The 12,525-nt window shown below is 37.9% G+C and overlaps 1 protein-coding gene across 1 annotated transcript in view; it reads left to right on the top strand.

The window, feature by feature from the left end:
• Positions 1-12,525, top strand: part of SEL1L2 (SEL1L2 adaptor subunit of SYVN1 ubiquitin ligase) — a 113,128-nt gene that overhangs the window by 43,745 nt on the left and 56,858 nt on the right. The window contains exon 4 of the mRNA XM_087853757.1: positions 10,398-10,500. Coding sequence (XP_087709883.1) covers positions 10,451-10,500 — 50 coding nt within the window. The 5' untranslated portion in view covers positions 10,398-10,450. The remainder of the gene's footprint in view (positions 1-10,397; positions 10,501-12,525) is intronic.

Genomic DNA, 12,525 nt, shown 5'->3' with positions numbered 1-12,525 from the left:
TCTGTGCCTGGCATTTTATCTGTCACATACTTAATATGAATCAATATTTGCTGAATTAAATTGAGTTGAATTCCTTTTATGTAGAGCTAGGATGTAAAGTCAGGTTTTCTGAATACAATTTCAGCATCCTCTACAATATACCACACTATCGGTGCTACATAAAAATAAGAAAGCCTTACATTTTTAGAGTATATTTGAATATTGTTTTACAGTTGAACACAATGCTTTCACATCCATTCCATTTTTTTTTTTAATGGTATGTTCATTTTCCTTCAGGGTATCTTCTCACTATAACTTCAACAAGTAATTCTTTCTGAGTCAGAATTTAGTCTCATAGAATAATTACCTTTATTAAATTGTTATCAAGACAAATCAATAATTAATCATGCACTAGGAACAATGCAGCATATTCCTGCTGACAAGTGGAACACTACCTTCTATGTCCTTCCTGACATTTTTTGGGGGAATTAATCATCATTAATTTTGGTGATCAGATCAGATCACTACTATGTTCTTAGTTGGAGAAGGCTGTCTTGGAATCTTGCTTTAAGCAAGTCTTGGCATTCTTTATCATCACTTCTAGGGTCTTTGACTAGCTAGGCTAAGTTTATCATATATATTCCACTTTATTAACTTTTGGAATATATGTGGAGGACACTGTGAAGTGCCATTCACATCCCTCTGCCCCCTTCAGTGAGATACTTGTCCAATTACTGGAAGTGTAGTTCACAGACAGCCTTCAGCAGTGAAAGGATTGTCTCAGGAGCAGAGGGAGCCACATAGCCCAAAAGCCAACTTCCAATGACTAATCAATTCAGGAACATGAAGTCCTGACCATCACAGCCTAACTTGGGATGCATTAGAAGAGATACTAGCTCCAGAGCTCCGTGTGGGGTCAAGGCAAGAGTTTCATTAGACTTGCATCACAGCTTCTCCCTCTGCCCAATCCAACTTTTTCCTCAGGGGTGCTTCCCAGGGGCACTTCTTAATACACAATCTGAGCTCTTAGAGTCTGCTTATCAGGGAACCCAAACTGCACATTTTTTCTTTAAATCAACACAAGTTTTTTGCAAATGAGTCGATTTTAGAAGAAAATTACTAAAGATCTCCCATTCTAGCAAAATGGTCGACTAATCCAATATGAAAATCCTGCTGCTACAAATACCTAAAAATAACACCTAAAATATGCCAACCTCTCTCTCTCTCTCTCTCTCTCTCTCTCTCTCTCTCTCTCTAATGCAGAGCTGGGTTAACAGGAAACTGAAATCCCCAGGTGCAAGAAATGATGAAAAATAAGGATGTGAGTTGATGTTTTGGCAAAAATGAGATCAGAGCTGGTAATGCATGAGCCTCGGATTTAAAATCCCAGGCTGGGAAAATGAAAAAGACATTAGGATTTTTGACAAAGCAGTTGGGATGAAGAGCTATGAATAAAACTGAGAGTTTTAGGGCACCTGGGTGGCTCAGTCAGTTAAGCGACCGCCTTCAGCTCAGGTCATGATCCCGGGGTCCTGGGATCGAGTTCCACATTGAGTCTCACATCAAGTCTCACATCAGGCTTCCCGCTCCGAGGGGAGCCTACTTCTCCTTCTGCCTTTGCCTCTCTCTCTGTCTCCCATGAATAAATAAATAAAATCTTAAAAAAAAAAAAACCTGAGAGTTTTACAGAATTGTACATGCAATGAAAGGGAGACTAGGGAAAACCAGATAAACCATCTACTATTTTAGACAAATAATAAGGAAGCTCTTCCTCTATTTAGGCTTTCACAGGGAAAAACATCTCCCTGGAAAACCCTACACCACAGCCCTGTACCTTATAATTTATGCTACCTGATTACCTGATTTTTTTTTTGTAAATACATTCATGTTAACATATAAAAATTTCCTTCCATCAGTAAGGTATGTCTGGAAAATGACGGAAGCAACACAAAACCACTTTGGAAAAACATGTTCACAATTCCTACATAAAAAGCCTCGTTGAGGGTAAACTTAAAAGAAAATTTTATAAAATGCACCAAATTTTTAAAAATCTACTCAGAAAAAAAAAATCTATCCAGAGAGTCAGTTTGCATATACCTGCACCCACATACACACATATGCATAACATAAGGCATAGTACCCCCAAGTCTGATATAGTAGTACAACAATGTGAAAAAAATTATGGAATAAATATGTTTTTAAATGGTTAAGAAACTATAAGAAAAAAGAGAAAGCATCATGAAAAAGGAATAGGCATCTTTGCAAAAGAATCAAATAGAACTAAGAAAAACAAAAAATGTGTTCATTTAAATTAAGTAAGCTTAAATTAATAGCTTAAACAGAAGATTGCACACTCTGGGAGGAAAGATTAATGAACTAGAGAAAGATTAGAAAATACTGCCCTGAATGCAGCCCAGAAAGAAAATATGAGTTAAAGGACAGACACCCTTAGATTAAAATAAAAATGTCATAAATATATGCTATTTGCAAGAAGTATACTTAAAACATGACATAAAAGACTGAAAGTTAGTGGATGGAAATGATATCATAGGCAATACCAAACAAAAGAAATCTGATATTAATTTCAGACAATATATAGACTTCAAGGTAAAGGCACAAATAGGGAGAACGCTCCATCATGTAGTGTTCAAAGGAATGAAGTATATGATGTCTATGTTGAAAAATTCAGGAAAACCTATTAGGCCATGAGAATTAATAGAGTTTGGTAAAGTTGCTGAATTTAAAAATTAATATATAAAAATCAATAGCATTTCTGTATATGATACAAAAAACAACTGAAAATGAAGTTACCAAAATATTACTTAAAAGAGCAATAAAAACTAAAAGATACCTAAGAATAAATCTAACAAAAGACCTATAAAATGTTTAAGAAGTGGAAAAGCATAAAACTTTATTGATAATATATAAAACACCTGCATAACTAAAGAGTTATTGTGTTTATGAATGGGAAGACTTGAAATTTTAAGATATCATTTCTTGCCAAATTAGTTTAAAAATTGCCCAAAGGGATTTTCATGGACAATGACAAACTAATTTTAAAAGTGTATATGAAAACAAGTCTAAAGATAGCCAAGATACTTTTGAAGTAGAATGAGAAGGGGAACTTGCCCCACTAGATTCTTACTATAAATGGCATTTGTATAAACAATATGATATTGACATATGGATTTAAAAAAAGAAGAGTCTAGAATCAGTCCCATATATACAGGTGAATTTGGTATATGACAGGGGGCATTACAAATCAAAATGATAAAATCTGCGGAATGAGTAGGTTAAGTAATGGAGGAATGAATAGATAAACTGGTTGAGTCATACAAAGAATTTTGACCAGTTGGCCCTGGTTAAAATGAATGAATGAAGCCTACTTGTATCCAGATATAGCTCAAAAAGTGAAAAAGGAGGTTGCAAAAGTATATACAGTATGATGCTATTTATATAAAATATAGAAATAATATTGGGTACATATATGTAGTAAAAGAGCTATGTACCAACTTAGAGGGAACAAGGGGAGAGGATGTTGGAAGGAGGCTTTGAGTGTCTGTGCCATTCTGTTTCCTTAGAGAGATACCTGAAACAAACAAGGCCAAATGTTAACCATCTGTTAAACTGTGTGAAATAGGAGGGGAGGGGATGGTTGAGGTATGTTTTCTGGATTTCTTTGTATGTTTGAAATATTTCATGGTTAATTTTTTAGAGGGAAAAAATGAAAATTAGTATCACGTGACAAGTAGAATCTATAGATGAATATATATTAACTATATTAACTATCAAAATTTTAAAGTTTGTGTGTTTACCACTCAAAATTATCTCATGTACCCTTTGGGAAACAGTAATGAAAGGTGATGCAAATTAGCAAGTGCAGCTAATTATCTGCCCAACCAGCAGGCACTCTTGCCCCCCAGAGGGCCTTGAATATAACATGTCACCATCTATCTCTTGTCCCTTTTGCTCCCACTCATTACTGAAGGGATTCTTATTACCCAAGGTCTCCCACAAGCTCTGCCTTCTTAAGTAATCATGTCTAAACCCACTGGATTGGGTATGATCCGGTGTGCATAATGATGCTCTCAATCATCAAGACCAGGGTAAATCGTGCTCATTATCTTCTGTTGGGGAAGGTGGACGAATATATTATATAATTTTTAGACAGATTTCCATCAGAAAACAGTCAAAATAAAAAGGGATATGACTCATCGAATGGGAAAAAATGATTCATGTGAAACACATTTCTCAATAATGTCAGATAAAAGAAGTGTAACTATAAATAAACAACCCATTGTTTAAAATACTTAAATCACAATAAATTTATTTTTTAATGTATTTTGGACCTGGTTTTTCAAATTTTTCAATAATTGACAGTAACTTCGTGTTTCTTACATAATTCTGCATTTTGTGTAGCTCTGAGAAGCAGTATGAGCAGACTGTGCAGTCAGACTGCCTACAATTTGAATCCTTGCCTACCAGGTACCAACTGTATGATGCTGGGCAGGTTACTTAACCTCTCTGTGCCTATGTCACCTCATCTGTAAAACAAGAATAATAGCTCCTTGGGGCGCCTGGGTGGCACAGCGGTTAAGCATCTGCCTTCGGCTCAGGGCGTGATCCCGGCGTTATGGGATCGAGTCCCACATCAGGCTCCTCCGCTGTGAGCCTGCTTCTTCCTCTCCCACTCCCCTGCTGTGTTCCCTCTCTCGCTGGCTGTCTCTATCTCTGTCGAATAAATAAATAAAATCTTTAAAAAAAAAAGTGTTAAAAAATATATATATATATATAAAAAAAAAAGAAGAATAGCTCCTTGCTCTTACCATCAGTAAAAAAAATTGCCTGGTGCCTAAGTGGTTTATAAATATTAGCTTTTATTATAACACCATAATTATTGGTTTTGATGTTTCATTTGTTTTATAAACCATATTTCTTTCTACTAAATTAAGAGTTTTAGACAGTGAATTAGTCTTTGAAACTCAGAATCCTTGTTGTTTCAAGTTTTACTTAGTAGATATTTGAGGAGAAAGTTTTTTCTACTTATAACACAATTTGTCTACCATTTCCTAGCACTACCGCTGGAGTTATTTATGTTTTACAACAATGATCTGGGGACAGTGTGAATAAACTTGATTATTGTAAATATCTGTGCTATTATCCAAGTGCATTTGAGTTAATCACATCTTTATCTGACTAAACTCTTTGCTGAGTCATTCTTTTTTAGATGGAATGTTATTTTTAGTAATGGATCATTATTCTCCCTCCTTATCTGGTATTGTATCTTCCTGGCACACATTAAGGGCAAATGTGAAGAGCTCTTCTGATGCATTATTCAGAAAATCAGAAGCTGAAGTTGGTTTATATCAAATTCAACTGAAATTAAGTAAGAAAGATACAGTGCCTGTGTAGGCAAGATTTTCTGCAAGGGAAAGAACTTCCCATTTTTATCTCTTTGTATCATTTTAATGTTGAAAGCACCTGATCTTTAGTCAGACTAAAAGACATTCATCTCCTAGCTTAATTTTTAATTCCTTTAACTCTCAGTGACCCTTTATGTTATTTTTGATGTAACTATAATTTGAGATTCAAAATCATGAATCTATTGTTCTTTTTCTTTTTGTTATTTTAGATGATTTAAATGGTATTTGTTTATGATTTTTGTGGGGAAACATAAAAGAGAGTGAGGAATGCAGGATAAGGCAAAGGAAGGAGTTGGGCAAAGATAGGGTTTCAGGAGAAGTTTAGGGCTTTAAGAGTGAATTGCGGGGAACCTGGGTGGCTCAATGGGTTAAGCATCAGCCTTCGGCTCAGGTCAGGATCTCAGGGTCCTGGGATCGAGCCCCACATAGGGCTTCCTGTTCAGCAGGGCGTCTGCTTCTCCCTCTCCCTCTGCCACTCTCCCCTACTCCTGCTCTCTCTCACTCACCCTCTTTCTCTTTCTCTCAAATAAATAAATAAATAAATAAATAAATAAAATCTTTAAAAAAAAAAAAGAGTGAATTGCACTAGAGGATTCCCCCTTTCCATAGGCAAGGGGTTAGGCTGGTATCCCCACACCAATCAGTTAATGGCTACAGGCCACCTGTACCCTGCAGGGGTCACATGTCCATATGGAAGACTTTGTCTTATTTGCAAGACCTCCTCAATTCCAAAAATCTTCGTCTCTATTTCTCAGCAGTCCTTTACCAGCCACATGCAGAGCTATTTCACCAATATAATTTCAAACTCCAAAATAATTGTCTGATCAGAGCCACTTTCCTGCCACTTCTGCTACTTCTCTTTCTCCTATCAAACTTGCCTTCACCTTCACAATGACCTCAGTTCCCTTCCCCCACTCCCTTTTCACCTCTCTGTCCCCTCCCCTCAGTATCACTAACTCCCACAGTCAGCCTCGACCGCATGGCCAAACGTGACCTTCAAGCCCTCACTCTTTATTTGGGACACATCACCCCCTCTTATTGTTTCATACCCATTTGTGTAGATTGTTTCATTTGTATAGATTGTTTCCTCCAAATGGAATGACAGTTTCGTCTTCTTGGCCTGACAAACTCCTATCTACCTTTCAATAACTATCTAAAGTGTCCTTTCATCTGTGAAGATTTCTTTATTTCCCCTACTGAGAGTAGGGTGCCTAAGTGAGCATTTGCTGTTTGGCAGCTTCCCATCCATTTTACTTTTCTCACCATCCCAATTTCTTTTTGAGGAATTAAATGTTCCCCAGTGGATACGTTCTTATAGGAATGTAATGAGAAGCCTTGTCTTCCCTAATAGATCCATCAGAATCATCATGGAGTCTGGAGCAAAGAGGACAAGATCCTAAAAGCATTGGATTTCAATCCATCCCTGTAGCAGCATCTGTCTCTGCTTCCAGAGAGCTTTGATTCCTGACTGACCCCATTGATTTTATGAGCTTTCAATAGCCTCCCAGTAAGTTCCCTTTGCTTAAGTCAATCAGATTTCTATTGCTTACAAACAGAGAAGGCTCCTGTAACTCCCACAGTGCCTTATTACAGAGTGCCTACCACATGACATTGTAATTTTTGGTAAACATGTCTGTCTCCCCTGCCAGGCTGAGACAGCATCTCCATCATCTGTGGAAACACAACATCTAGCATTGTGTCTAACACATGATAAGTATTCAATGCATACCAATTAAATGGACAAGTAAATGTGTGAATGACAGAGGATAAGTTGATTCCAGCTCTTTTCTTTTTCATTAATATCTGTAGCAAGCAAGTGGGCCCTTTTTGTTCCAAAGCTTTGCTTCTATTCATTATCAACAAGAGGGTTCTTCATGAATTCCACAACAAGTGACAGGGAGTGAGGAATAGACTTGATTAGAGAAATTTACAGTAAGAGGGTCAGCAAGAGAAGGCATAGAATCCCAGTTCTCCCATTATCTCACAGAGAGGGAAGCTGGGTCCCATGATTGCTGGATACACGGAAGGTACTACTAAACTGCCTACTAGTATATAATAATGAGAAAGTGACCTTGTCAAAGGTGGGCTACTTGAGTTCCCAGCTGCCTAGGAAAGGCAGATGTCCAGCACCTAGAGACATTGGGGGACCATGGGAAATTACAATCCTTCCTATTTTTAAAAGGAAGCCATTGATCTGATGGGAACCTGAGTTGGGTGCATCCCTTCCCGCAGGGAGAAGGAGCAACTTGTTTTTCATGTGACCCAGAGTTGGCATCTGTATTACTTTGCTAGGGATATCATAATAAAATACCACAGGCTGGGTGGCTGAAACAGCAGAAATTTATTTTCTCACAGTTCTGGAGGCTGGAGGTCCATGATCAAAGTGTCAGCAGGTTTGGTTTCATTCTGAGGCTTCTCTCCGTGGCTTATGGATTCTCAGTGTGTCCTTACATGGCCTTTTCTTAATGCCTTCATGCCCCTGGTGTCTCTTTCTCTTCTTATAAGGACACCAGTCATATTGGATTAAAACCCCACCTCAATGGCCTCATTTTAACTTAATCACCTCTTTAAAGAACGTATCTCCAAATAAAATTACATTCTGAGATACTGGGGATTAGGACTTAAACATATGAATTTAAGGGGGACACAATTCAGCCTGTAGTAGCATCCAAGATAGTTATGAAATAATAATTAAGACTGCAGAAGTAATAACATGTCAAGAACTCTGTATAAATTATGTGTCTCTGACAAACCCTGAAATACAAATTCATCTCGTTGAAGTGCTTCCCATATTTGCTGCTGTATGAAATAGTGCTCTGGCACACCTACTCTGCCCTCTTTTACTCCTGAGGCCCATCCCCACCACTTCTCAAGTCAGTCTAGAGCTCTTATCAGGACAGAACACAGGCATCCACTAGTTGGCTGCTCAGAAGACTCCACGTTTAGAAAGGTCCTTTAACATCAAGTTCAGAATGGTCTCCTCATGTCATTTCCTGACTGTGCTTTCCCCAAATTTGGAAATTGTTAAACCATAAAAAGGAAATTAAAGTGTTGTCAAGATAACTTTATCTGATAGTTGAGTCCTCTTATAGTAAAGAAAATTTGTATTTCAATACATTTGGGAAGCCAAAAAAAAAAAAGACAAATTAGAGTAAAAGCCATGGGTAGAAATCTGTAGTGGTAAATTATTTCTCATATGTATATGCATGCGCAGGCAACCTTTCAAAATGTATTCTTGCTCTTTGAAAGCATGGTAATAGGAGCGATTGCTATTCCAAACACAGTTTAGTAGGTTATTCCCATTATTTTTCCTCTCTAATCGTGACTGTAGATAGAATATAACTCAAAGCAGAAATTAGATGCTAAAAGTGTCTGGTGTTACTGAATTTATTGGATAACTTGAAGCATTCAAAATAATTGCAAATTAACTTTAAGTTAAAAACATTTTTTTAATTTAAAAAAGAAATTGAACAACTCTGATGGTTTGTCAGGAAGAAAAAAAAACAGGAACCACTTAAAGATTTTTGTGGTCTTGTTAATGAGGCATCAGATCTCAAAATGCCTCTTTTAAAATGGTTTCAGGCATGGTTCATCTAATCAGAGGTTTCACTGAGTGTCATAATGGACTTCAAGAGGCACTGTGCTGTGATGTGGAAGGGTGTTGGGGGAGGTGCACGTGCACTCTGGGGGTAGAGCGGGGTCTGTAAAGCTGATTCTCCCTCCAAATAGCTTTCCACATCTTTAAACTGATGACAGTTGTTTGAAAATTGTGAAGTGTTATATAAATGTTTGAGAAATATCATTATTGTAGCAGGTAAAATTCCATTTCTTTATTTTCTGTAAATCTTATAAAATTAATTAGGTATCCCCAAAAGGCAAGTTATTATTGTACTCTCTCTGTGTATTTTCCCCCAAGGTCTTAGAAAAGTTGTCAAGGAGGAGGAAGGAGCCTTGGGCAGAGCAAAATTTTCAGGGAGATTTTCAGGGAGAAGTTTTTCGCTTCCAATCCTAGATGCACACTATTTTTCTAGGAGATGCTCATTGCTCAGGTCCTCATGTTCTCTTGGAATCTTATAGTTCTAAGATTCTAGGGCCTTGATCAGACAAGGGAGTCTGAGAGATGAGATCTTGGTGTCTAAGATCCTTTCTTTAGGGTACACTGAACAGCCCCTTTCCCTGGAGGCCTTGCTTCCTGCTTTGTATTTGCAGAAACTTGCATCTCTTTCCCAGACTAGGAGCAACTCTCTCCCTCCTACCATCAGAAGCATCTTTCTATTTCCTCCACCTTCCAGACACTTTCACAGAAGACAGAAAGAGGATAGTTTTTGTAGCTTCCACCTTCTGACTAAAGGCAAGGTGATCTTGAAATGCAGAAGTTAAAAAATAAGGAAAGTGTAAAGGAGGAAACATTTTCCCTCTACCCTTCTAGGTTCTTTTGGCTGGTTTATTAATTAAATTGACATAAGACAGATCAATAGGAGGAAAACAAATTTAATTTCATATGGATGGGCAATTGAGACTTATATGCCATCCTGAGCTAAGAAGGAGGTAAAGGTCTGGGGCTTCAAAGCGAAGGAAGACAATTGACACAGAAAGATGGGAAAAGCAAATGTTTGATAAACAAATGATTGTCATACCATGCAGAGACAATAGGTCAGAGAGGGAGTTGAATAAACATGCCCTGCCAACCTCCTCTCACCTTACCACACCTAGCCCATACTCTTCATAGTTATCTCTGGTGATAACTCTCTTCCTGGACCAGGCTCTCTATCTAAACTCTTAGAGGCAATTAAGGAGGAGATAAAAAGCTCTTCCTGAGTATTTTTGGCCTTGGTTAGCTTCAGCTCAGAATAATCCACATGCCAAAGTGGTACATTTTGGGGAGGCTCATCTGAACCTCTTCATGAGCAAAACCCAAACTAATATGGCAGCACATTATTTTAAAAATATAAAACATAAAAATAATGTTATTTTTCCTTGTTTATCCATATACAGTAAGAAAGCAAGCAAAGAAAAATTTCACAGATGAAGGAGACCAGCTGTTTAAGATGGGCATCAAGATTCTCCAGCAGTCTAAAAGCCAAAAACAAAAAGCAGAGTAAGTCTTTGTCCAGTTACCTGAGCCAACTTAAATTCCTGGCTGAGAAAAAAGAGCAATCCAAAATCTAGTTTGTCATTAAAAGCTTATTGGGATAACAAATGAGTTTATTTGCCCATAAGCTTTTGTTTTTAAAAGGCTCAGTTGATGTTTAAAGAATCCTAAAATTATCAGCCTAAACAAACAGAATTGTATGTGAAATTGTAGTCCCTACACTTCAAGTGAAATGCAGAATTAAGGTACTAATCTGATTATTCAGGCAAAAATATTCTGTTGTGAGTTTATTAGGTATTTCAAATGAAATCAAATATGTTATCTGAATTAGAATGGTTGTTTTAGAATGTTTTATTCTGCCCAACTCAGCATTTGTAGAGCACTTTATGGTTTTCAAAGCACTTTCATGTACATGATTCCATCTTATCCCCAGAACAGCCTTATGAGTTAAGAAGAGCTTCATTTTCCCCATTTAAACAGTTGGGAACAGAGATTCAAGGATGTTAAAGTGAAGTGATCACAAATAATACAGCTGGGAAGTAGCCAAGCTGTGGTGGTCTCACTCCATGTGCATCATTTCTCTTTTCACTTGTCTACTTTGTCTAAAGGGGAGGCAGAAATATCTTGTCCTCCCAGTAGAGGGACACAACATGAGGTCACCCCTCAAATCTCTGATTAAACACTTATTGAGATCAAATCCTAGCTCTACCATTCACTGGCTGTGTTATCCCTGGGCAAGTTATTTAACCTCCTTGTGTTCTGGATAGTACAGTTAGGCTCTTAGAAGATTGCCCAAGACATAGTAAGCAGAAGATAAGCATTTGCTATCTTTATCTCTTCCTCTAAGTGGTAAACAGAAGGTATGGGAGAGAAGAAAACAATTGTGTCTTGAAGCAATAATAAAAAGAAGGGGCTCTGGACCTCCAACAAGGAGACATCTTTTGTTATTACACAGATTAGGCATAGCACCTGTGGGGGAAGCATCCCAGTGCTGTGGTAGCCATCCCTAGACAGGGCAGCAGCAGAGTCCCTGAATTCTTTCTTAAAGCCCAAAGCTTCCTAGAAGAGCATATAAGTATAGAGAAGGGGCATTCAACTATGAAGAACTTCCTTTTATTAAGCTCCTTCTTTATGTTACTTATTGTTCTGAGCATTTATGTGTGGAATATCATTCATTGCTCACAAAGATATTGTGAATCATAAATTGTTATCCCCAAATTACAGAGGAGGAAATGGAAGGTCAAAAATATTCTATAATTCTTCCAAAGTGACAAGAAGAAGGAAGTAAAGGAGTCAGTCGTCTCTCTAGGGGAAATTAAATCAGAATCTCCTTATAAGAGCAGAGGAAATCATTCCCTGCAAAACCTGGGTCTCATGCTGAGCATCTCTGGGGGCTGTCATGATGAGGATGGGGTCAAAACAGAACCCCAAAATACAATCCAGCCTGATAGGGAAGTCTGCTCACTCAGGTGCTCACTGAATGGATGAGTAACAATAGAGAATTCTCAACCCAGCCCAGCTAGATGAAAGAACAATGGAATTCTGGAAAGGGGCTGGTCCCTGAGGTTTCAGATTCATTCTGCCTATAGCAAGTGAACCCAAGATGAGGGGCTCATTGGGTATGCCCTGTTAAATTCAAAGAAACCCTAGATTCAGTCCAATGGGACAAAATCACTCTTGGTAGCTCCTAAGTAACTGTCCACTTAACTTGGATAGGTACCTTCTTCTTTGGCTTAAAGAATGGGGAGAAAACCCAGCCCTGAAAGCAGATTATCTAGCAGTGAAGGAGCCTTCATGCCACCTAGGTGTCATTCAATCTCAGGCTATTCTTGCCCAGCCTATCCTTGCCCAAGAGTGCCAGAAAAGCAGGCTTTTTTAAAAAAAATTTTTTTTTATTTTTAAGTAATCTCTACACCCAACACAGGGCTTGAACTCACAACCCTGAGATCAAGAGTCACATGCTCCACCAACTGAGTCAGCCAGGTGCCCCAAGAGCAGCTTATTTTTGCAGCAGCATAAGTACGTGAGAGG

The sequence above is a fragment of the Ursus americanus genome, chromosome 22, assembly GCF_024610735.1.
Source record: "Ursus americanus isolate L20-20 chromosome 22, mUrsAme1.1.p, whole genome shotgun sequence".
Classification (NCBI taxonomy): Eukaryota; Metazoa; Chordata; class Mammalia; order Carnivora; family Ursidae; genus Ursus; species Ursus americanus.
The sequence above is the reverse complement of the archived record's forward strand: the minus strand, read 5'-3'. Positions and strand labels throughout refer to the sequence as shown.